The sequence below is a fragment of the Panicum virgatum genome, chromosome 8N (genome assembly GCF_016808335.1).
Source record: "Panicum virgatum strain AP13 chromosome 8N, P.virgatum_v5, whole genome shotgun sequence".
NCBI lineage: Eukaryota > Viridiplantae > Streptophyta > Magnoliopsida > Poales > Poaceae > Panicum > Panicum virgatum.
In genome coordinates, this window is record NC_053152.1 from 13,391,483 (window position 1) to 13,418,368 (window position 26,886).

General features: G+C 45.4%; 1 protein-coding gene across 1 annotated transcript; it reads left to right on the plus strand.

Annotated features, from left to right (window-relative positions):
* The first annotated feature begins 14,247 nt into the window (after nt 1-14,247).
* Nucleotides 14,248-19,584, plus strand: LOC120685375 (protein NRT1/ PTR FAMILY 4.4-like). Its single transcript, XM_039967240.1, has 5 exons — nt 14,248-14,626; nt 14,758-14,975; nt 15,627-16,088; nt 17,977-18,107; nt 18,318-19,584. Exons 1-5 carry the CDS (start codon nt 14,482-14,484, stop codon nt 19,207-19,209), a joined length of 1,848 nt encoding a protein of 615 aa, XP_039823174.1. The 5' UTR covers nt 14,248-14,481; the 3' UTR covers nt 19,210-19,584.
* Nucleotides 19,585-26,886: the final 7,302 nt, after the last annotated feature.

The window sequence follows — 26,886 nt, forward strand, 5'->3', positions numbered from 1 at the left end:
AAAGTGGTTTGTATTTTATTAAAAAAAAGTGAAATTTCTCTTTAGATCTAAAATATCAAAACTAATTTATTTTAAATCAAAAAAATATGAAACTAGTACCAAAATTTTTCTTAAAATATAACCTATCTATTGTTGCTTTATTTGAGTCTAATTTATTCCAAAAATACTAGGCATAACTACAACCTAACAAATACTAGGAATATAAAAGAATTGCATCGGGATAAGTGACAGGTAGAGTGCCACTATATATTTACATTTTTAGAAAAATGCTGATACTAATTATATATTGTTTGACTTAAAATGAACTAGCTATAATTTTTTTAGTTAAACTTGAATATTTTTATTTTTTACAAAATGAAAAACCACCTTTGAAACCATCTAAAGGTCTAAATTTATTTGGTTTCAATAGATGGATGGTCCCGTTTCCCGGTTTTATAGTTAAAGGTTAAAAATAGGACATTTGTTATTGTTCAATGATGTAAATGGACTTTTCCCATCGTTTTATGTTGGATTGACAATAAAATGTTCCAATTGAACTATTGTCATGAGTGCAATCATTCTGGTTTAGAAATCGCAAATTGCCATATTTGTAACTTGAAAAATTCCTCAAATGACATTCCTATATTTAATGTAGCAATTACATGAAAATCGTATTAGTTTGATAATTTTATAAAAAAATGTACATCTTTATCTTGTGACCAATTTAGATAGTAATATGTGTTGTGGAGTTGTGGTCAGACTTACATAAAGTTTACCATATACAGATAGGTGACAAATATTCTAGAACTCTAAAGATTTTTTGGAAAGCATAATTATTTAGTGAAATTTTGTATGATATAAAGCTTGTTTGGAAAGCATAATAATTTTTTGGAATTTTGTATGATATAAAGTTGACACAGATCATACAGGAAATCAGATTTGTACATAATATCAACTGCAGAGGAAGAAAACTTTTTTTCTATTGCCATCTTATTTCTGCACACCCAAAGCGATCAGGCGACAATGGCAAACAAAGAAAGCTTCAGGTCATAACCACCACACCCTAAGGGAATGTAGGAAGAATAGATGCATATAATATTGTGGATGTATTGCATTGAGGCCTCGCTCAGTATATATATGAGAGTACAAGACTTGGGGGGCAAGGCTCCCCGGGATACATATGGCAATATACGATACATATATCTACAACTACCAAATATACTCTAATACTCCCCCGCAGTCACAACGGGAGCACCGCAGTCACAACGGGAGAACCGCAAACGGTTAGACTGGAGAAGAAGCCGAAAGCAGTAGCCAACGGACTAACATCCCCCCGCAGTCATAATGTTGGTGTGGTGCGGATGCTGCGACTGGAGAGAAAACTAGCAAGTAACTCATGCGGATGGTAGCCCTTTGTGCCGATGTTGAGGTAGCCGAGCTGGAGGGCGAGGGGCCATGGTTGAAGATGTCGTGCATAGGATAGCCTTGGTCGACATAGAGCTGTTGAGGCTGCCGAAGACGAGGTAGCCGCACATGAAGCCGTGGGCGCACGAGGAGGCGCCATGGTGGTGGCGTAATGGAGAAGACGCCGGAGACGAAGATGGCGACGCGTCGAGATAGTCGTAGAGGGAGCGATGCCGAAGTCGATGCAGTCAGGCCATCGGACGACACATGCCCGGGTTTGCCAGGTTCGGGAATGCGCCAGGGACGATGGGCACGCACCGGTGTTGCCAATACCGGACGTGCAAGGGAGGATGCACAACCAGATGCCGTCGCCGGGGGAGACCAGCAGCAGAAGAAGGCGAGGTAGAAAATGCCAACGCCTACTGTTGCTGGAGTAGACGAAGTAGTCAGGGATGAGATGGCGATGCTGGCGACGTGGTTGTGCTAGACGAAGTGAGGAGGGGTACCCAGATTTCCCAGCACAAGGCCAAATGATCCGGATGACGTGGCGGCGGCGCTCGAAAGAGACGGCGAAGAACTTGTACAGCTTGACGAAGACCATGCGCGGGACGCGCAGCGATGAGTCGACGATGAGGTCGGGGACGTGGTCGGCGGTGGTGAGGAAGCAACGGCGGAGAAGACCACGGGGTGACGCCACTGCTGCCTGAAGAGGCGACGCAACGACAGCCCTCTGATGCTCGGTGAAGGGCGCGCTCGACGAGGACGGACCTCACAGGAGCCGGGTTGATCACGCACATCGGCTGATCAGACCGAGTAGCGTGAGGCGAGACGACGGTGGGCGAAGTCGGTGAAGGCATCCCGATCGATGAAGGCGACGACGAGCCGGCGAAGGTCGACGTGCGGACGAGGCGGCGATGTAGGCGGCGGCGCAAAAGAGTGCCCCCTAGGGTGCCGGCCATCTCGCCATGCCGCAGGGTCGGAGAGGAAGAGGAGGCCGGTGAAGTCGATGCCGACGTCGAAGTAGAGGCGCAAGGTCGACGGGCGTTGGGTGACGCAATCCCGATCTCTGATCGGGCAAAAGAAAAATTGATACAGCAGCAGCTCGTGTAGTACCTCGGGTGCACGTAGCAGAAGCCTCTTGCCCCCTTATCTCCTTCGTTTTCCACCCACCACGGTCAATAGCCACAGTGGCAGATACAGGAAGAGAAGAGGGGCTGGGTGACACTGCAAGAGGCGGTGGGGATGGGGAGTCGGAGTGGAGCCGGTCCGGGGGGCGAAGGCAAGGCGGGGCGGAGCCACACCGAGGCGGTTCCCGCTCGGCGCGGTGGCAGATCCCGCTGGATCGGGCGGATCCTCGCTTGGATCCGTGGAGCGGCGGCGGATCCCGCCCAGAGGCGGCGGCGGCCAATGGCGGATCCCGCCAGGGCGAGCGGCGATGGAGGGGAGGGCGGGGCGGTGGTGCTGCCACGCAACCCGTCGGCGACGAATCCCGCCGCTGTGGGCTGCGCGACGCGGGATCCGAGCGATGAGGTCAACTGGGTGAAGCAAAGGTTCCGCCAGGGAGCGCATCGACGACGGGCGAAACACCACGCAGGAGTCCCCGCTGCCACCATGGCAACACAGGGAAGATCGCAGGGAGACCGCGACGGCCACCATGGCAGCACGGGACGGGGTCGTCGGCGACGACTTTGATGGCGGGTGATGAGGTACGCCGCGATCTGCTGTTGCTGACTCAATACGGTGGGTCGGCGCCAGACTAGAGCATCCGCCACGAAGGAGGGTCACTGGCCCCGGCGGAGGTCATGGACGACCTCTCCGGGGGCGCGCTAGGGGGTTGTGGAGGGGACGCCCTGGATAGGCGCCGTGGGAGATGGCCGGCGGCACACAGGAGGCAGGGGGCGACGAGAGGCAGCAGAATGTTTAGGTCAGGATCTGAAATCCTAATCTCGTGATACCTTGTAGGAAGAATAGATGCGTATAATGTTGTGGATATATTGCATTGAGGCCTCGGCCGGTATATATGAGAGTACAAGACTTGGGGGGGCAAGACTCCCCGGGATACATATGGCAATCTACGATACGTATATCTACAACTATCAAATATATACTCTAATAGGGAAGCCACACCCTGAAAAAATCATTCATACTAGCACTACTACAAAAATTGATTAACAGCGACCTTTTTTGGAGCTCTGAGGCGGGCACAAAAAATGACCACTTTTGTTAATGCCCATCATTAACAGAGGCGGTCATTTTTTATCAACTGAGGCCGTTAAAGAAACCGACTCTCAAAATCGATTAACAGAGGCGGCCAGCGGTGGCCTCGATGGGCTTGGCGGACCCTAGATGGGTTTGGCGGGCTTGTTCTTTTTTTGTTTTTCCTATTCTATTAACTGAGGCGGGCATCAAAACCGTCTCAGTTAATGCTCTATTTTCTGTAACGTTACGTCAGAGGCGGTTGGTGCTGACCGCCTCTGTTAATAGTTTTTAACCATCTCAGAAAAGATTTTTGTAGTAGTGTAGTAGGCAATCTAACCCACCCAGCGCCTCTTTGAAGCACCTCCAAATACAAGAGAAAATCACACACCCGAACAGGATGTGATCTACCGTTTCCTCCACCCCACACAAAATACATTTGCTGTCACCTTTCCATTTTCTCTTTTTCAGAGCACCCCCCCCCCCCCCCGCCCCAAAGGCTGCGATCTATTTTGGAAAGCTAACCACAGGAATACTTTCAGTTTTAGAGGCATTTTGTTTTCCACAGTCTCTTTAGTCGCTTATCAATAAGGCCTCCAAAGGAAAGTAGCCTCTACATTGATTTAGACGAGTATAGGCCCGATTTCTCTAGCTTCCAAACCACCGGATCCTCCTCATGTAAATTGGACAGGATGAAAAATCCCCATCATGTAAACTGGTTTCATACAGCTGAAACATCCCCATCATGTAAATTGGATGACCGCTCTGAGATGAGTTGGTGAGAGTCAATCCCCCCCTTGAGGAAAGGTTCTTCCCCTTCCAAGGTTGTAGTTTCTTCCTCATTTTGGTAAGAACCCCTTCAAAGGCTTGAACCCCCACGTTTCTATCACTTATTGGTAAACCAAGATAGGTCATTGGAAGAGATCCAACTTTGCAGTTCAGCATATTGGCCACCCTGATCTACTCTTCCTTAGACACTCCAAATGCAATAACCTCACTTTTATGATAATTGATCTTGAGGCCAGACACCCATTCAAAGCAGAGATCCAACTAGACGATTTAGTTATATGTTTAGTTCATTATTATTGTTTTCCTATGTGTGTGTGCTTGTAGGATCTGTAACGTTGTTTATTTGTAATGCTCTAGAATGTTGCTGCTATTAATGTGCAATTGTTCAAAACATATCTTTTATGCCTTTATGTTATCGTTCAATGGACCGTCTCAGATATTATCTGTTTCTTGCTACATGTTAACAAGTACCAATAACAATGACATAAATGGATAAAAATTTGACCATTCTCTATCCAGAAAATCACTTGAAAGATGTATGGTGGGTAAGAAAACTTTTGATTAGAAGGCTAATATCAAAAACTTATTTAGTTATGCAAAAAATTTAAATAAAATGTCCCTCTTCTAAGTACCCTTACTCTCTAGCATGTAGTCTAGAAGGCCTAATCAAAACTTTATTGGACAGTCAAATGCAGTTTGGCAATTAGATGACCATATGGTGCTTAGGGTTGTTTGATTAGGAGCTGAGGGTTCATTTTTTTATTGCATGTCTGAAGGCCTATTTACTGTACATCATAACGTTTCCTCCCGTTTCACTGTCAAATGCAACTAGATAAGTTGAGTTCGGACTAAAATATCGAAGCGTGTAGCACGCAAAACAGTAAAAGCAGCGGTTGCAATGGTAGTAGTGAACAAAGATACGAAAAACAACAACCAATCAACCATCCAAAGAAAAAGCTACCCATCAAGAGTGGTAAAAAGGTAAAATCAAGAGCCTTGTAGTAGTGGATGGTGTATGGTGCTCATGGGATTTCATTTTACTGGTAGTGGTAGGTGACTAGGTGTACTGCATGCCTCCAATCTGATTTGTCTGTCGTCGACATGTACAATCTGATCCGCTTGTCATCAACATGTGCACTGCCGTGTATGACCTTTTGATAACAAATATATTTTTGGTATTTACAGTTAGTAATTGTATAGTAACTGTTCAATTTCTAAAAAAATTTACCGTGGGAATTTGAGAGTGGCATCGATACATGTTTGGTATGTGCAGTTAGTAGGAGAGGCAAGGATCCACTGGCTATGTAGTGCTATCGGCTAGCTGGCTAGTTGTAGCTGCTCTCAAAACCTTTCCTGAAGTATCAAGCAACCGTGCCACTTGAAGCCTATTTTTGGCCACCCACATGATCACAAGCACACAACAAACAACAAATTATTTGACCACCAAAACAAGCTCATGAAAGTGTGTGGTGCACTTGGTCATGAGTGTGTGAAAAAGACCACACTATCGTGCAGCCTTTAGACTTTGGACTAAATATGTGCATATAGATAAGGCCTCGTGGGCATACATGTACTTGGTGGACAATGAGAACGTGATTTGTGCGTGTTTACAGCTATAAAAGTAGCTGTTTCTGGTGTGCTTACACATGCTTACTTGTCAGTCTATGCATGGTTCTCTACTTGTCTGCCCATGCATCTTTACACATGAAGTTTCCTCGAATATAATCTGTCACTGGCATAATCATGCTGGTGTAAAGGCTTGCTGCTTTAGTGGACATAAACTAGACAAAAATTGTCAAATTCTTGGCATATGTGTATGACAATCAAACTACAGATTGTCAATTGTGATCCATCTTGCTAGTTGACTTGCAGTGAGATTGGAGGACAGATCATCTCCCATTTGTTGCTCCTGCTAGCAGGTAGAAAGCTATGCGCATATAGTGCAATTGCGGTATAGGCTTAAGACAACTCTGATCTGCAGCATGAGCAGGATCACTAGTTGATCAGTTTACTACAGGATATTCTAATATATGGTACCAATCATTACCCTCACTGAATTTAGCTGTTAGCTTTAACACAGTAAATAGTTAACATATTCTATTCATATGCAAGATCTTTCTTCAGAGACAGCGAGAGAGAACTATGGTTGCGATTCTGATGAGCTCGGAACAATTGGCTAGTACTAATATTGATGATAACCATTTCACTGACAAGTGGCTAGTATATTAATGTTATTTTTCGCATGCAGTGCTAAATGGCAAATGCTGACCATGCCATCCACATGAATCCAAATGCAGGTTGCCAATTGCATGGGGTGTCCTAATCAAGATCTGTTGTTTGGATCCTGAACAATCTAGAGATACAATGCATCATCAGACAATCGCCAAAGCAGACACCCAAAGAACTCAACATGCTACTAATTAATAGATGCAATCACTGATAAAGGTTGCTTTGAGCAGCTTGTCAAACCCCAGCAAAGCCACAAATACCTCACAACTTAGCACAGTCTTTTTTTTTTATTTATAGATTACAATTAGCTTTACTTGTTATTTCAGACACTGGTCTAATTAAGAGCACATATCCAAAAGAACTAAAAGATATTATTGGACACCACTGGCATTAGAGCAGTTAAGAATACTACTCATGTCTGATGTGTGGTTTAAGTAATTAAGTACCTGGGAGTTTTTAGTTGTGTTTTCAAATTAAATGCGCTTACTGATCTCTAAATGTTATAAAAAACAGAAGTCCTTCAACCCTATTCTAGTCATCATCATGATGGATAGCAAATCTTCAAATCCTACCAAAAAAAATGCAGGGAAGCGGAGATCATGCACACATCCGACAGGCGACAGCTACATTTGCCCAATTTAGATACATTCTGAATATCCTATCCGTTTATGTCGGGAATATTTAAATGTTCCGTCGCATCTCCGAGATAAATTACGGAGATTAACCGCTGATGCGGTGGTACCAAGCTGCAAGAAGCAAGTGTAGCCCAAGCTTTCTGCTTCCCAGGTCCTATCCCACTTGCGTCAGCAAAGCACAGCTGCCATTGGATTAGCCCCTGCTAGCTTAAGGAGAATATATGTGCTGTACTGTTTTGTCCAGCATCAGTGGGAAAAGCTGCATGATTGAGCATGGCTAGGTCGGAATAGATTTTAGTTAGAGGTGTCCACTTCCCATTGGAAAGTTGTGCGTATGGCCAGTGTTGGTTTAAGGCCCATGCCTCTGCCAATGCACTCCCCAAAAGCACAAACAAAATCTGACCCTTTAACAGAGACCTGCTTGGAGAGCAACTGCTCACCACAACCAATTCCATTCTCAGCCTTCCCTTCACCACATATAGATGTAAAATTTGATTAGCACTGTTCTGGTAAAGATCTCGTTTTAGTCATCAATATGTAGAATGAATACTTTGTAAATGGAAACAGTCAATCATGTTGGATTGATCTCCACCGGTTGGCCCAACGGCCAACTGGGCCCTTGACTCGCGTCCTGATCGGGGACGCCCAGCCCAACACGGCTGGTGGGCCCCATCGCGCAGTGCCATATAAAAGAGAGAGGTGGGGTTGGTGGCTCGTGACACGAGGTTCGCCACCACCTAGTTTCACCACCGAAAACCTAGTCGCGACCCGATCTTCGCGAGGCGCTGAAGCGACGGGAAGCCCGCAGCCCCTGCACCATGCCACCGTCAACCTCTACGTCTCCGGCGACCCTGCGATGGCCACTACTCCGACCGTCGCCGCCCAAAGCGGACCTACACCACCGAACCAGAGATGGCCGGATCGAGCTCCAGTGGCGTCGAGGGTCTCTCTTCTCTCCCTCTCTGTGTTCTTGTTTTCCTAGATCTAGGATATGTTGTAACACTTGCAAAGAAAAGAAGATAAAGAACCCCACTGATTACTCACTGATGATCCAAAGATATTAACAATGGTATCAGAGCTAGGTTTAGTGTGTGGATCGAGTGTGGGAAAGAAGGATTCGTCCTCAGATCGAAAGAATAAAAGAAAATCGATCTTGAATCGAAAAAGAAAAGAACAGAAGGATTCGGTTCGACGAACCCTAACCCTAATCGCAAGAACAGTATTAATCCGGTCTAAAATTGGAAGAACATAAAGGAAGAAAGAATGTATTCGATTCGATTCGAACCGAAGTTACACAACCCTAGCCACAGAAAAGAAAAGAAAGGTGGCGGCGCTCACCTGGAAGTCGCCGGCCACCGCCTCCGCAAGGGCTCCGGCTCAAGCACCACCGCATGGCCGCTCGACGGCGGCGCGCTCCCCCATGGGCGAACGCGCGTGCCGGCGAGAGGCACCGCGGTGGCGCCCCTCTGGCCGCCACAGGCGGATGCCTCTCCGTGCTCGCCCCTGTGCGCTGCAGACAAAAAAGGGAAGGAGAAGAGAACAAAGAGTCGCCGGCCTATGCACAGCGGCGCCATTGCACCGAGCCGAGGCGAGCACGACGGCGCAAGAAATAGAGAAGGGGGCCGGCGGCGGCACTGCCATCTCCTGCGGCCAAAGCCGGCCGCCGCCGCTCGGGGTGTCTAAAAGAAAGTAAAGAAAGGAAGCTCGGAGTCGCGGGTTATGGGTCTGGCGGCCGGAGCTCTCGACGCCGGCGAGAGCTACCGCAGCGGCGCCGCCTCCTCCGGTGAGCTGGAGAGAGAGGAAGAAATCAAAATGAACTAGGGTTTTCAAGGGCGGTGCCGCTGGCCGCCGGTTTTGATGCGGCGAGATCCGCGGGGGACCGTTCAATCACATCCAATAGTTGGGAGAGGTCGGCGGCTGATGGGCCGGCTTTCGGCCCAGGCGGGTGCCGAGCACGGGCTGATTTCCCGGCCCAGGCCCAGGTTGTGGCCTGGGTTAGAGAGCGCGCCGCGCGAGAGTGGGTCTTGGGCCATTTTCTTGTGTCGGCTGGGCTGAAAGCAGAGAACAGCACAGTAAATTTTTGTTATAGTTTTCTTATTTTCAGAGGCATATTAAAGATGTTTTTGTTCTCTATTCAATTTGCACTAACGTGCAATTTTGTTTAGAGAATGAATGCGCACAGTAATACTTCTAAATATAGAATTTTACATGTGTCCGCTGCAAAGTTTTAAAGTTGTTGCTCTTAATTTTAATTCAAATCAACGGAAGAATTATTCTTAAGAGCATGAATGAAGAGTTTACTTTGAGTAAGCTTTGTACAGTTTTATCTCTATTCAATTTTGAACCAACGAGATAAATTGGTTAGAGATAAAATGAGCACAAAGTACTGTTTCTGATAAGAAAGAAAAGTTTTCCGCTGCCATAAAGAAAGAAAAAGACTTTTGGTGTTATACTGTTGCTATCTTTCAATTAAGTCGGAACCAACGAGAAGATTTAATTGAAAGAATAGTCTAAAGTCTTAAATGAGTTTTTTTCCCTATGGGTAAAAGATAGAAAAGCTTCCGCCGTTTAAAGTAAAAGTTGAGTTTTGGCATTATTCTGCCATTTGAAGTTTCAAAGTTGAGCATTACTGGAATCACAAAGATATTTCTCAAGGAAGAGAAATTTAAAGTTAATTATGGTATTGTTATTTTCTAACCAACGTTGATGATAATAATATTATAATTTTTTCATGAATCATACCTTAAAGTTTAAAGTCTCTGGTAAATATTGCATCAAAGTACCTTTTTTCAGAGAATAGATAAAGCACTGCTCCTGAACTAGAAAAATGTATTTTCCTAGTTTGTGCTGCAATAAAGTTGTTTATCCTCTAATTAAATTCGAACCAACGGGAGAATTTATTTCTGAGGAGCAAATATATGGTTTTAAAGTTTATTGAGATTTCCATACGTTAATTCCGTTTCTGCCCAACGGTGATATGGAATTAATGTAAAAAAATTATTCTATTTCTACCCAACGGTGATATAGAATAGAACTTAAAGTTTTAGTTGTTGTATTTTCAGACGAAGATTTGCATATAGTCCTTCTTGAAGGGACAAAAGAAAATGAACTGAGAACTTGTGACTCATAAAGAAAGAAGGTCATCACAAGAGAAAGTGTATTTGCTTTAAAGAATGGCTTGAAAAGAAAAGTACTTATGGATGTTGATCCAACAAAAGAAGATAGAGCAATAAGAGATTGTTTTGAGAAATGTCTCTTATGTACTCTCCATTAAGTAGAATTCATTTTGAGTTCATTCATAGTTGTGATAAATCATACATGTTTAATTTGACCAATGTCGGATTAAGCATGTGTGTCATGTAATATTCAGATTTATTTCTGAATTTGACATGAACCGATTCTGACATTTTTGCCTGGAAAAAGTATGATATAACCCGCATGACGGGGTAAAGTTGGCATAGTGCTAATCTTGCATGGCGGGAGAAAGTTGTGATGACTCATGTGCTGGTTTATCCCACACTGGGAGAAAAGTTTGGAGTAGCTTTGCTATTCTAGAATGATCCGGCACTTTTATTGTGTCACAGTGATTATGCACTCAATGAGTTTAAGAAGAATGGAAAGTTACATACGAACCTCAAGATGAGAAAGATATGCGAGCCTGACTTGCTAAAGTACTGCTAGTAAAGGACTCTGTTGAGTTCGTGAAGTAAAATGAGGAAAATGTACTGCCATATTGAGTAAAGGACTCTATTGAGTTCTCAAAGTAAAATGAATAAAAGGTACTCCCATATGAAGTAACAAATTACATGATTCTGCATGTCGTAATCATGTGGACGAAGTAAATAATTAAAGTTTCCTCATTCACAAAAGTTGTGAATAGTTTTCGAAATTGTGGCAGAAAAGTTCAAGCCACATTTCGAGGGGGAGAAATATGAGACAGTTAAGAAAGATATTCTCATGTAACGTGCATTGAAAGCAAGAGATGATCTATTAAAGAATGAATGTGACTGTCAAGGGGAGTACAACGGTCACTATACTGATACCCCTATGTAAAGAAATAGTTAAATTCCAGTATTTATGCTAGACGGCCCTCAAAGATAGTAAGATGATACTTACGGAGCACATATAAAATTTTTAACAGACAGAACCCAAACAAAGAGATTTATTGATAGCCATCTTTAAAAGATGGCAAAATCTGGGGGAGCATGGCATGTAGAGATCTAAGACATGAAAAGAAGTGGGAATGCGTGTCCACTTCGATGATTCAAGAACAACAAGTTTCTCATTCGTGCTGATGTTGTATACAACACATGTCGTTAGCTCTCAAAGAAAATGAATAAAGTAAAGAAGAATCTTGTTATGTAGGATCTCATAGTCCATTTCCATTTGGCAAAAAGGAGAAACAACAGCCCTGTACAAAGTAAAGAAAATCAAATGGATGTTGATTCCACCCCATTTGAAGAGTTACGAGAATTCCATGGGTTAAGGTCATGGAAAAAGAAGTGATTCCTAAAAGAGCCATCACAGTAGGTTATAATGGACCTATAAAATGCAATGTGACTCTAGAGGGAATGTTGAAAGATATAAAGCAAAATTTGTGACAAAAGTTTTAGTCAAAGAGAAAAAAGAACATACGGGATACCACAATAGTAAATTCATTTATGGATTGAAGAAAGCCACGAGACGGTGGTATCTAAAGTTTAAATGAAACAGTATGAAATTTTGGGTTTCCAAGAGATTGAGGAGGACAATAGCTTTTAAGAAAAATTAAAGAATAGGAATCTGATTTCCACATCTTAAATAAAGATAACATCCTACTTTCTAGTGGTGGTGTTAATATATTGTTATAGATAAAGAACTCTTGTCCTCAAATTTTGATCTTGGAGATGGATTTTCATTCTACGAATTGAAACTCATCGAGATAAAAGGAAGAGGTATTTTGGTTACAACAAAGGCATACTTGGAAAAGATTCAAAAAAAATGAAGTATGCATATGAATAAACATACGCCTGTTCCTATCGTTAAGGGTAATAGTTTTGGGAACCTTAGTGTTCCAGGAACCAATGTGCAATGGAAATAGTTCTAAATGCTTCAGCTGCTGAAAGCATTATAAGCGCGCAAGAAAAGAACTTACCCTGACATATTTTGTGTATCCAGGTTATTTTGGCAAAAGTTCAATCCAGATATAGATCACTGGAATAAAATTGAGAATATCGACCTCATGCTAAGTTGGAAAGATCAAGTACTCTCAAAAGGTTGTGAGTACAAAAGTAGAACTTGTGAAATGTGTAGCGAAATCCACAATTGTCGCTAACTTTCACATTTGGAGGTTTTGTGTGGAAAAGCTCCAAAATAAAGCAATTATCATCAATGTGATGCAAAGATATGGTATAGCATGATACGAGGCTGAGGGGCAGGCAAAATGCTTAAGGGAACCTGTACCCGGAGATGATAATGGTTGACAGCAGCGATAACCATTAAAGTAGTTTGCTCCTATGACAACGAGTCAACTGTGGTGCCAAACACGTTGACACAAAGTTATACGTTGTAAAGGAGAAAGTTCGGAATCATGATTGAAATGCATTGTGGTTTTAAATGATAGCCAAAGTGTTTGCGGATCCGCTTATTAAAGGCTTACCGCCCAGTGTGTACAGAGAAAACACATAGTCGACATGGGTTTATGGTATAGCCTATGTTTTTCGGACAATAAAGGGCCCAAAGTTAAAGGATCTGTTTCAGAACAGAGACGTGTATTGTAGCTGCTGAATCTGTCGGCAACTGACCGTGACGATGAAGCTGCTCTATGCATTAATCTGTGATGAAATATGAAAAGGAATAAAAGATATAAAGTTGAAAGAATAAGGTGAGATCAAGGGGGAGAATGTTGGATTGATCTCCACCAGTTGGCCCAACGGCCAACTAGGCCCTTGACTCGCGTTCTGATCGGGGACGCCCAGCCCAACACGGCTGGTGGGCCCCCATCGCGCAGTGCCATATAAAAGAGAGAGAGGTGGGGTTGGTGGCTCGTGACACGAGGTTCGCCACCACCTAGTTTCACCACTGAAAACCTAGTCGCGACCCGATCTTTGCGAGGCGCTGAAGCGACGGGAAGCCCGCAGCCCCTGCACCACGCCACCGTCAACCTCTACGTCTCCGGCGACCCTGCGACGGCCACTACTCCGACCGTCGCCGCCCAGAGCGGACCTACACCACCGAACCAAAGATGGCCGGATCGAGCTCCAGTGGCGTCGAGGGTCTCTCTTCTCTCCCTCTCTGTGTTCTTGTTTTCCTAGATCTAGGATATGTTGTAACACTTGCAAAGAAAAGAAGATAAAGAACCCCACTGATCTACTCACTGATGATCGAAAGATATTAACAAATCACAATCAGAATCACAAGCCTGAAGCCTCACATTTATCTCCAGCTGTCTGGATAAAAATTCTGAAAGGACATAAAAAAAAAGGAAGATGCTCACTTATCACATAAGAGATGGCATGTTGTAGTATATCACTTCACTATGTGGAGATTTACCTCTGCTCCAGAAAAGTTGTCATCCAAGAACAATATGCTATCAAAAAATTAAACTTTTAATGCTATTACACATCAAAGCATTCAGATTTGTCGAAATGGAGCGATATTAATTAACCTTCATCTCCCAAAATACTTCGTTGGCATGGAACTTTTGCTAGATAATATTTATTTTTAAAAGTGAAATCTATGCCAGATAGAGAGCATACTGTGTCCATATCCAAAATAAAAGTGAACCAGATCCAAGGTAGTAACGAGGATAATGCATCCTTCGTCTTATCCCTCTTTTTTCGACATTTTACATCAGATTGCTCATCAAGTCAGTTCTTCATCAGTGAGAGCGCAAGGTTGATTAAGATGTTTTCAATATATTTATCGATATTTTCTGCATTCGCTTGGGTAAACAGTAGTTGAACACTATGCCATGATAATTGGCTCCCCCACCCAGAGGCCCTTATAAATAACCGGCCCAGTTGCCTAGAAATTTACCAAGGCACTCAACTCCTACAAGGTTGAGCACAACACAACACACTAGCTTCATAGTGTGCTCTAGCTTGTAAGGGTACCAAGAAGGTCTGTAACCATATAGACTAGTAGTATCACAAGAGCAGAGTAGGGGGACATAGAGAGGAGACACTGGAAGTCAGGGAGCAGAGATCACTGTAGGAGGGAGTGGTGTTCACTAGTGCAAGCTGCAAACTCGAGTACAATAAGGTGAACGATGGATATCGAGTCCAGGCAAGGCCCCAAAGGGGACTCCATGGCTGCTGCTGCTGGTGGTGCCTCTGAGGTCTCTGTTGACTGGAGAGGCCGGCCATGCGACCACCTGAAGCATGGCGGCATGAAAGCCGCCGTCTTCGTCCTAGGTTCGTGTGGGACCTCTCCCTTCTCCTATCTTGGTTCAGAGCTACATCTTTGCTTGCAATTGTCTGGTTTGCTCTGTTCTTCCTCGTTCTTGGGTTCCTGGTTTTGTTGATCAAGTGTATGCCTGCTGCAGGGATCCAGGCGTTCGAGATGATGGCGATTGCGGCGGTGGGGAACAACCTGATCACGTACGTGTTTGGGGAGATGCACTTCCCGCTGTCGCAAGCGGCCAACATCGTCACCAACTTCATCGGCACTGTCTTCCTCCTCTCCCTCCTCGGCGGCTTCCTCTCCGACTCTTACCTCGGCAGCTTCTGGACCATGCTCATCTTTGGATTCGTCGAGCTCTCCGTAAGCGCAACCATACCAACCTAATCAACAATGAACCCCTTCAATGATTTGGATGCAGCAGAGTCTGCTACTCCATGATCATCATACCTGAAATGAAGCTAACAAAATAAAGATGCCACCTGACCTGGGTCCTCTTTACAAAATACTTGATTGCATTCTTGTTTGTTTCTGTGCAAGAGGGCCTAGGATCATGTATAGTTTAACTTAAACTCTGTCCTGGTAACTGTTCTTTTACTATAACTAAACTAGTGGCACCACAGAAAGATGCAGAAATTAAACATTCAATAATGAACAAAAGGCGAGGTTGCATTCAACTTTACCGGCCTGAAACAAGACCAAATGATAGGCAAAATAGTAGCCAGTTTTTTTGAGTGAGAAGAGAAGAGACAGAGCAGCGTTGTGAACCGTCTAGGCAAGTAAAGGCGAAGGAAAGGACAGGAACAAATCATCACCGCCAACGGCAGCCGTCTAGTGCGCCCTCAGTGCGCGCCCGAAACGCCAGTCCACTTTTCTCCCCTGGCCCTGCGCGATCAATCTTTGCTGGGGTTCAGTGCATCAGGGCCGGGCAATGGCAACAGCGAATGCTGCAGCACGATGCGCCAACAAATTCTTACTTTCTCATCAGCGATCTTTGGTTTTGATTTCCTGCAGGGGTTCATACTGCTGGCGGTGCAGGCGCACCTGCCGCAGCTGCGCCCGCCGCCGTGCGACATGATGGCGGCGGCGGGGGCGGCGGCGTGCGAGGAGGCCGGCGGGGTGAAGGCGGGCATCTTCTTCGCGGCGCTGTACCTGGTGGCGGTGGGCAGCGGGTGCCTCAAGCCCAACATCATCGCCCACGGCGCGGACCAGTTCCAGCGGGGCGGTGGCGGTGGCGGCGCCGGCGGCGACGCCCGGCGGCTGTCGACCTACTTCAACGCGGCCTACTTCAGCTTCTGCGTGGGCGAGCTGGTGGCGCTCACCGTGCTCGTCTGGGTGCAGACACGCTCCGGGATGGACGTCGGGTTCGGGGTCTCCGCCGCCGCCATGGCCGCCGGCCTGGTCAGCCTCGTCGCCGGCGTCCCATTCTACCGCAACAAGCCGCCCCAGGGCAGCATCTTCACTCCCATAGCTAAGGTATGCCCACCATGAGCACCAACGTATCTAGACCTCAACAAAAAAAAATATATGGTAGGTACTAGCATACTATACTAGCATGGGAAGAGGACATCCACATAGGAGGAATATGTTAAGTGTTGTAGCATGCATGGTTTAACAAGATTGATAAAGAAAACCCATCACCAAATATGCTATATATAGGCCCAATGCCATGTCTAGACAAAAACTATGACCTAGTTCCACACATGTATGCATCAGCTACATATTACATATAGATCCAATAACACAAGTAAGTGAACATCCTCCCATAACCGATGACGGCGGATTTCGTCGTGAGATCCGTGCATTTAGTTAGGTATTTACTCTTGCCCCTATCAATGGATGCTATGTAGAAGGACCACATAATTTAAAGGATATGTGGAGTCGAAGAGCATATTGTCAAATGTAGATTAAGAAAAAACCAAGGCCAAAGATACCGCAAGCGCAAATTCATAAGTTTGAGACGACCGCAATCGTGCCGATATTGTCACTATCTGCATAATTTTGGTGTCAACACATATATGTAGTCGCCGCCGGCCCTAGCTCCACGTACACGCACTATCTACATACATATAATACGCGAGATCCTATGATATATAGCAAGAGACGCACTAGCAGGTCAGTAAAAAAAATCAAAAGGCGTACATGTGGATGGATGAGCAGGCAGGTGTATATCCAACACTCGGAAAGGGAAAAGTTTGACCATACGTATCATGATTCCTTATGAAAAAAGTAGGACTCCAGATATGCTTGCTTTAGGAGCAAAGCTGATGGCCGCCGGTGTTGTTTAATTGGCAAGGCTTTTTTTTCTTTCTTTGATCCGAAAGCCACAGGATCACCTATCAGGAACAGGAGTTGAGCATTAGTGGTGGAGGTTATGACTTCGAAGCCCGATTTATTCTCTCTTTTACAAAACAAAAGAATGTCAGCTAAATATAAGATTATACAGGACTCTTATATGAAAATAGTAAAATTGTAGGACAATCTACTGTTCAATCTGCTCATGTAAAAAAAGATGGCATTATAAGGTAAAATTAGTAAATTAGTTACAGCTTGAAGCCTTGAATCTAGCTAGTTGTTCGGGCGACCCACAGGGTTTAGTGGGTATTTGCAATTACATGGAAAAATTGGTAAAATTTCTTATACACATTCAAAGATTGAATCTAGCCGTTAGACCGACACCGATTTAGTTGGGGGGTATTTGCAGACTTCTTCCCTTAACTGATTGTTTGTTTGTGTGTTAGAGTAAAGTAATTTCACTGATCACTCGATGATTTGTGTACTAGCGCTGGTCTCTCTCTCTCTCTCTCAAACACCCCCCCCCCCCCCACCCACCCCAAACCAAGACACGCACACACACACACATGTGGGACAAGTTGACAAGAGCTAGTGGCTCAGCTTTCCACTGGGTGCAGTGGGTCTAACAACAACACTACACACACTAGCTGTTGGAAGGTTGCCCTGTGCTGTCTGATTGTTAAACACATAGCTTGAGGCCCATTCTGTTATATATGCTCGTCGCAATGCATCCATCAATCATGTCTAGTGGAGGCGTGTAACATGCGGTTGCGCCTAGGGGTGGTAATGGGCTATGGCTCTAGTGGTCTCTTCACAGCCCAACAAGGCTCTTAAATTATTTAGTTCAAAATTGTATAAGATTAGAACCCGGCCATTTTAGGGCCCGGCCCTTAGATCTTCTAGTTCAAAATATTGGGCACTTTACCACCCCTAGTTGCGCCAGATGACATGAAAACGCAGCATGACCAATTTGACGTGTTGTTTTTCTTAAAACCGCCAAAAGCGCAAAGTTTACCACATCTCCTTTACTTTGAGCTCATGCATGGTCCTGGAATGGAACGTTTTGTAGGTATTTGTCGCCGCTGCGACGAAGAGGAAGCAAGTGTGCCCGTCGACCGCCACCGTGCAGGCCATCGCAAGCGTGACCGCCCATGAGATGTCGGTTAACCCTACAAACATTCGCCACATCAACAAGTTCAGGTGTGTGAAACACACTTCAAGTTCTATCTTTTGCAAGAAAAAGAAAAGAAAAACTTTCAATGTGTGTAAGATGTGGTCAATGGGCAGTTTATAGATAAGAGAAAAATGGTCGATCATGCATGCAACAAAGCAGCTAGTAGCATCAAACTTTTACGAGTGAGAGAGGTTTGCTAAATTGTCTCAAATTATTCTTCGTCTCTGCAAATCAAGGTTCTTGGACAAGGCATGCGTGAAGGCGCGGGGCGGCCCCGGCGGCGGGGCGTCGGCGGCGGGGAAGGAGGGCCCATGGCGCCTGTGCACGCCGGCGGAGGTGGAGCAGGTGAAGGTGCTGCTGTGCGTGGTCCCCATCTTCGCGTGCACCATCGTCTTCAACACCATCCTGGCGCAGCTGCAGACCTTCTCCGTGCAGCAGGGCAGCGCCATGGACACCCGCCTCGCCGCCTCCTTCCACGTCCCGCCGGCCTCGCTGCAGGCGATCCCCTACGCCATGCTCGTCGCGCTGGTCCCGGCCTACGAGGCCGCCTTCGTGCCCGCCGTGCGCCGCCTCACGGGCGTCGCCACGGGGATCACCCCGCTCCAGCGCATCGGCGTGGGGCTCTTCGCCGTCACCTTCTCCATGGTCGCCGCAGCGCTCGTCGAGGCCCGGCGCCGCCACGCCGCCGCCGACGGCGGCCGCCTCCTCTCCATCTTCTGGATCGCGCCGCAGTTCCTCGTCTTCGGACTCTCCGAGATGTTCACCGCCGTGGGGCTCATCGAGTTCTTCTACAAGCAGTCGCTCGCCGGCATGCAGGCCTTCCTCACCTCCATGAACTACTGCTCCTACTCCTTCGGCTTCTACCTCAGCTCCGTGCTCGTGTCCCTGGTCAACAGGGTCACCAGCACCGCCGGCGGCGGCGGCGGCTGGCTTGCCAACAACGACCTCAACAAGGACAGGCTCGACCTCTTCTACTGGCTCCTCGCCGGGCTCAGCATCCTCAACTTCTTCAACTACCTCTTCTGGGCGAGGTGGTACTCCAAGAGCGTAGAGACGGCGGTGCAGGTCGCCGGAGTCCGGGGCGGCGGTGAGCAGGATGAGCAGCAGAAGGACACTCCCGAGTGCTGAGATCATTAACATGGGTCCCTGAAAAGTGGGCCCAGGCATGTCAGCCAATTAATCAATTAACCTAGTAGTGCTAAGTATAGTTAAGCTTTTTATTTCTTTTTATTTTGTTGCTTTTATGGTTTTGATTTGCATTTGGGAAGAGATATATATGAGTATGAGTTAAATTAATCAAAAGAGGTGGTAGGTAACTGAAATTAGTATTGGCTAGCAGACCAAGTTTTAGGGGTAGTTCTGTAAATTCAACTCCTGCAAGGATCGAGGAGTAGTACCAAGTGGTTTGGGAGAAAATATATATGATATGCAGCTATGTAAATGCAAATGATTTATCATAAATTAAAGCAGATCACTAAATTAGTTTGGTCTGTCACTAATAAACATCTTGGTGCCTAATTTCTTATGGGTAAGTGCAAGTAATTACAAGAGACGAACAAAGTTTGTATTCATCTTGTGTATCAAAGACATCTTTGTGCTCATGTTGGTTTCATGATGAAATAATAGAAGCTATTCAGCCGTCTACTTTGCTTTTGCAGAGCTTTTCGGAACAGGTCATGCTCCATAAAGCGTTTGCAAAAAGAGAACTAAGAAGAGACAACGGTCTTGGTCACACTTTTTGCCAAATGAGCATCTAATTTCGTGCATTATTGACAAGCGTAAGTGGTTGATAACTCCCAACTTTTCCTTATCTAATCGCATGCCAAATATAATTGTTTTGAGATAATGTATATTTTCAAAACAATGTATGAGGGTCTCTGCAGTGCCAGTTAACCGGCATGGATGAGGGTCTCTGCAGTAGTGAGGGAGGGTTATATGAGATCAACACGTGTATATGGCATTATGAATAATAGAATGAGCACCTGATGCAAACATGATTGACCCGTCCATTCTTTATGGACATCATGATTATCTTTTGTTGGAGCCTGTGGATGCAAAGAAATGATCTCATTTTTTCAGGGGAATTCATCCTTCGCTAGATAGATGCCTTGACAATTTCAAGAAAGAATTTGCTCTAGTTATCTTAAGAGCAAAAGTAAGATACAAAGAGCCTATGTCACAATGGTTAGAAGGCTTTGTGTAATTGCTCAGATCTTCTTTTTAACCTTTTTTGTATCATGAACCTTTAGAGACTTTGATGTACTTATTTTTAATTAATATAATATAATCAGTAGGGGATTTTCCCCTCCTGTTTCATAAAAAAAACATGATTGACCGGCAAATCTAAGACAATAATGCAAGGACAAAACTGGTGACACACACACACACACACACACACACACACAATTCTTCCAGGGAATATTACATGTTTTGGTATAAACCAAGCAGCCCCTAAAAGGCGTGCAAATCTCTTTGCAGAATATTAATATAATACTTTTCCACATCAGGAATAACACAATTTTGAGTCCGATCCTAGCAATAAAAGTGATTCCCATTAGATATGTGCCAGGGAGAATATTAGAATAACAACTTGTGGGATGTTTTTTATTTCCTAAAAGGCAGGCCAGTCTTATGCCTTGCTTTGCCTTAGCTTCCTTTGTCTGGATATGGAGGAAAGCAGCCATGGATCCAAGCTGCACTCCGGATGCCAAACCTGTCTTTCAAACCAATAGCTCCAACAAGGTGCTTCAAAGAAAGCAAGCATGGTGAGTGATAACATCAATCGCCTTCTTGTCCCCCATCTAGGCAACCTTTTGTTGTACCATGCTACTAAACTCAGGACCATAGTTAGTTAGAAAGCCAGCGGACAAGGAACAAGGACAACAGCTATAGTAGCCATGGGCTTTCATCTAGATATATGATTAGATTGAATTGCGTTCTTGGATACTAGTAGCTACATTCCATATAACCTCTTCAATAATGAAGGTACGGTAACTGAAGATTATATTTTACATTGTATGTTATCTTGTTTACGGTCATTAGATGCAGTAACTACAATAATTATAGTGTTACATTTATATTGTAAAGAATAAGAGGACCATTCCCTGCTGGCATATTATTATGTGTTCTTCATCATCTTAAAATTAGCTGGTACTTCAAATATATGACTCTTCTAATAAAGAAATGGAAAATGCATGCATTTAATGTTGATGTGCTTGGTATATATCTTCTTTTACAGTCCCTCATGCGTATCCTAGGAAAAGAAATTGGATGTTGCACAGCAGTTTAGAATAACTTTTTGTGGTGTAACAACTAATAAAGTTCAAGCGCTATGAGCGATGGGTTCCTTAAGCGAATTCCATGTATGTTGAGTACTTATGCTTGGTGCTGAATATTTTCATGAAGGATAACATGCTAAAGACAAGAAGGACATCGGCATACACTACTACAAAAATGATTTGTAGCAACACCTCGATTTTTTAGAGGTTGACCCAAATTGCAGCCGTTCCTACAAATAGTGCACAGTTACTGTAGCAACAGGCCACCCCTAAAAATCTATTTGTAGGGATGGCTCACTCTCCAGCCGTCCCTACAAATTGTTTGATCAGGCAGACAGTCTGCCACGTTGCTGACATTTGAATTAGCTTGCGGACTGTCTGCCACGTTGTGCTGGACCGTCCGCCCTTCACAAGTTCGGACACCTGAGACAATAAGATTATTCTAACATATAAAACTAGAAAAAAATATGAGAAACATATTTCTATATATGTGATTAAGTGTTTGGAAATACAAAGTGAGCTTTGAGTGTTATGAGATATAGTCGTGTGGTAGGTACATATTGTGGTTTAAACACATTCATCCATTATATACACTGAAATTTTGATTTTAATATTTTACTTAAGTTCTACATACCACAATGTGCATATGGTAAAACTTTCATATTTTTTCTAAATTAATTGAATTCTCAGAATATATCACAAAATGATTTGTAGGAGCGGGTGGGGCCTCACCCGCCCCTAGAAATCGAATTCTAAGAGCGGATGAGACCCCACCCGCCTCTACAAACATTTTCCAAAATTATTCTAAAAATTCATTTAAATCAAGAAAAATAGTAAAACACATAAAAAATGTGGAAGTTTGATCATAAGCATATAATTGCCTATAGAATTTGGGAAAAATACGAAAGAAATAATTCAAGTGCTAGGGGATCATCGGGTCCACCCGCTGCATCCCTCCGGCGTTGTCTCTACCTTATCTCTATCCTCATGCCAGGTTCTCCCATGACTCTATCTCATCCTTATCCTCACCCCACTCTTTCTCTCCCTCTCCCTAGGCTGCTTAGTCAAGAGCTGGAGTAGCTAGCCACCCCGACCTCCTCCCGTTCTCGGAAATTATAAATTTTCCTTACAAGATATCTTATCTCACAATCTCCTTGTGCCATAGCTAGAATATGGTACAACTCGACTCGCACACTTTATTGCTCGATGCTTTGGTTGTTGCTTGGTTTGTTGAGTTTGCATTTGTAAAATTATGGTTTCGATTCTTGAACACTGACTAAATGACTAATAGACACTACTGGATCCGAGTCCTTTGCTGAGTGCCAGAAACACTCGACAAAGGCCATTTTGCACACGGCAAAGATTTTGCCGAGTGTAACACTCGGCAAAGGTCACTCGGCAAACCTAGTGACGGCGAAGACGACTTTGGCGAGTACCTTTTCTCGAGAACTCGGCAAAGCTTTCACCGAGAGCCAAACCGTACTCGGCAAAGTCTCCACGGGCGGTTACGGTGACGGCGGTTTCGCCGAGTGCCAGACGGAAAGGCACTCGGAAAAGAAGAAAACTTCGCCGAGTGCCAGCCGCCTGGCACTCGGCAAAGAACCAAGGTTCGCCGAGTGCCGCGCAGCCGACACTCGGCAAAGAACCAAGGTTTGCCGAGTGCCGAATCTGAGGCACTCAGCAAAGGGCCCAGCTTTGCTGAGTGCTTTTGTTTTTGCACTCGAGAAAGCCCGTTCCCAGGCTGCATTTTATGGTCACTTTGCCAAGTGCTATGCCTTTTACACTCGGCAAAGTGATTTTTCCCTATTTTCTCTAGTTTTCGATACTCAGACATTCAATCATCCAATCTAAGACAATTTATACATTACATGCAGTTATTATAACACATATATAGCACAGATACGATAGCAAAATCACAAATATCGCTTCGTACGAACAACAAGTCCAGAAATGCAACAAATAGTTCAACTCCGATACAAATACAACAAGACAAGTCCAACATTTCTGGTACAAATATGACAAGTCTAACCCACATGTTCAACACCGGTACAAGTCCGAAATCTCAAAATACACTCGCTGGTCAGATTCGGAGCCCCAAGTTGGCCATTGCGTCGTCGGCGAGTTCTGGTCCGGAGCCTCATTCGATGCCCCCCCAATTGGTTCTACAAATAGGAAAATTCATACTCACATTTTTGAGTCAATATTAATTGTATGCTCATGCAAGCAAAAAAAAATCATACTCACAGAAGTGCCTCCAGGTCGCGGAGGAAAATAAGTCATTGGTGTAAAGGTGAAGGGTGGCACCGGAAGCGGCGGTCAATAGTTGACCGACGTGCCAAGACCTTGCATCCAGGAAACCATGCTCTGCAACATAATGGACTACTCCTCCCTCGGCTTCCTCTCCTGCTCCAGCTTCTCCTCGATCTCCATTCTCCTCCTCCTCTCTTCCTGAAACTTAGCCTCCATCTCAGCCTATAAGATTTTAACCCCCATGTTACAATGCAAAGCAAAGTTGCCTAAAAATCATAGACCGACAACTGAATCAGAACTAACCTGTCTCAAGTGCACGCTGGCCACTGAAGTCTCAGGCCGTGGGCGTATGGGCGGGGTCGAGTCGATGGTCCTTGCCCGAAGCTGCGAGAGGCTGGGCGTACTCGCCATGTCGACTAAGCTGTTGGCCATCCAGTACTAGTCGTGCTTCTTCCCGCCTCCCTCCCTCATGATGGCTTCTCTAGAAAGTGGCGCGGTGGTCGGATCCCAAGTCTCCCCATGGAGTGCCCTTCCCATCTCCGTGTACGCAGTGATGCGTGTGTGGATGCTGGGGTTGGTGTAGGCCTCTGGTGGATCCGCCGGGTTGTAGGCCACGTCAGACGTCGCTCTGCCCTTATGAGCCATGGCGTATGCCGTGAACTCGTTGCAAGACTGGTCTTCATGTGACACCGAACTGCCAAGAAATCAACAAGATGATTAGTAAGAATTCAAAATTTAGCTTTAGAAAAAATGAAGAAATGAGTAAACTTACCCAAGACTCCTTGTACTCGGCAAGGCTATGGCTGCCTTGATGATGTGCTGGACCCGACATCATCAAACGGCGCTCCCGGCATAAGCTGTGCTGCCGGGCCCTCTCCTTGCTGATCCACTTGTCCACCATCATAGACCAGTACGCGCCCTTGCCGGCGCACCAATTCGGAGGCACCTAAACGTAATGAAGTGTATGACATATTGTAATATCAAATTCAAGATAAATTAGTAGAGATGGTATTTATTTACCTTTAAGTACTAATCCCGAGTGAGAAGGAGTTCCCTTGCAACTTCTTTCTTGACACTCCTTTTTTCGAACTCGGCGTAGTACAAAATGACGGCCTGAACACGTGCCTCGTAGTGCATGTCCTTCACCAGTTTGTAGTAAGCCATGTGAGCTAGCTCATTCTCCCGGGCCTCTTGCCCTTCCATGCACCCATAGAAATCCTGCATATAGACCCGATAATTGCAATCATTATTCCAAAAATTGAAACATAATGCGATATATCGACCATTTTAGTGCGAGGATGACTTACCCATAATTCCCCAACCACCCGCATCGCTTTGGTGCCGAAATTCTTACCTTCTCGATCATTTGCGTCCGAGACAGCCATGTAGTGGTCCCATGTGTAGGTCGGCTCCAGGACCCCGCCATGCATCACGAGCCCGGGGAAGTGCAACCTGCACAAAAGACCCAAGATACCATTGGGCTTCCGTTTGTGGTCACCTGGCTGCACAAAAACCCAACCCCTGCAAGATTGTTTAAGGTAAAATTTTAGTTAGTATTTTGATTTTCAATATATATAATGCATAATAAAAAAGTACTAACATACTTATCGAGACTCTGCTGGTCGAATCATCGGCCGTCTCGCTAGAGGTATCGGCCACTGCAGGAGTTGCGACAGTCCACGCAACCACACCTCCCGCTGACCAACTGCTGCCCCCTCCTCAGCCTCCTCCTCCTCCACCTCCTCCCCTTGCACGTGCTCGTAATCCTCCTCCTCCCCATGCACGTACTCGTCATCCTCCTCGCTCCCCTACTCGTCCTCCCTCTGTTCGTCCTCCTCCTCGCTCCCCTGCTCCTCCTCCCTCTGCTCCTCCTCCTCCTCCTCGTCCTCTACAGGAGAAGGTGTCCTCTCCCTCCTCCCCCCTTCCTCCACCTCTCCCTCTCCCTCTCCCTCTCCTCCACCACCTATGCAAACACTACGGCTCTCGGATGCCTCTGGTGCATCGAACCCTTCAGATGCCACTCCCCGTCCACCAATGCCCTTGTAGAAGGAGCTCAGCCAAGTCATCTTACCACCACCTGGCATCTTTGTTTAGTTATCTGCACTCAAAAGGAGTGAACGAATCAGCAAAGATAAACAATACTTGCAAATAGATGGAAATGAAGAAGATATAACTAGAAATTAACATAATATATATTAAATAGTGCGAGTCATACAAGTATTAAAAGTAGTCATCATAATCGGGATTAACTGGATCGTAATCATCATCATCACTATCAGGTATGTCAACATAACCAGCAGAATCCGAAGGAGGAATCTCGTCTTCACTATCTCTGCCTAAATGTAATCGCACTAGTAATAGTAAGTCTTGAATATTTTCAACCTCGTCTCCAACTTCCTCGTCAACTACCCTTTCATTATCGACTTCCATTCAGATCATGTCGGATAAGTCTAACTCGAAACTCCCTTGTAGCCCCTCTTCTTGAAAGAACTCTTTATCATTGTTGTAATCTTCATTGTTTGGGAGAGACAGTTTGTCGTGTGGTGATACTTTGTACACAACATCCCAACCCCGAAGATGATGGTCGGTTTGGCACGGGTATGAGAGATAATAAACTTGTGTGACTTATTGAGCCACAATGTAGACATCATCGCCTTGTAACGTTGAATCTTGTTGAATTTTGACTAGGCCAACATTAGTGGTATGCCTTGTTAATGTTGGATCAAACCAATGGCATTTGAAAATGACTGGAGTGAGCGGTACAGAACCATGAAACTTGAGTTCGTATATTTCTTCAACTCTTCCGTAATACTCGATTCCATTTTGACCTGGCGTAAAACTAAGGTATTAGTGGTTCTTCGATTGGGCCGGCTCTGCTCGTATCTCATTGGGAGAAACTTGAGTTCTTCTCTGCCTGTGGTGCGGGGGGCACAGTGGTTGAGGCCCTCCTGTTCCTCTCCTGCGGCAGCGACGGTGGAGGCCAGTGGCGCACTGGGCTGCCAGGGCACGGGGGACCGGCGGCTGCATTCGGACAGAGCAGTGGCGGCGGCCGGCGGCGTAGAGGTGGCGGGGCTGACGCCGTCAAGGGGGTGTCCATGTGCCGGCCATGGCGAGCGGCAGCGCAGGTTGCGTGGAACGGGTGTCCGGTGGCGTGAATGTGGTGTGGTCGGCGGCGTGGAGGCGCCGTGGAGCGCACTCATCCGGCTGGGGGTGTGGAGGCGGCGTCGAGGGGGGTAGACCGGCGGCGTGGAGCGCACGGGGCGGGACGGGCGAGCAG

What these genes read in the sequence shown, in the direction of transcription:
- LOC120685375 (XM_039967240.1), top strand. Translation starts at nt 14,482, where the DNA reads ATGGATATCGAGTCCAGGCAAGGCCCCAAAGGGGACTCCATGGCTGCT. An exon ending in TCTTCACTCCCATAGCTAAG is followed by an intron (nt 16,089 to 17,976) that starts GTATGCCCACCA and finishes AACGTTTTGTAG; the next exon opens with GTATTTGTCGCCGCTGCGAC. An exon ending in CGCCACATCAACAAGTTCAG is followed by an intron (nt 18,108 to 18,317) that starts GTGTGTGAAACA and finishes CTGCAAATCAAG; the next exon opens with GTTCTTGGACAAGGCATGCG.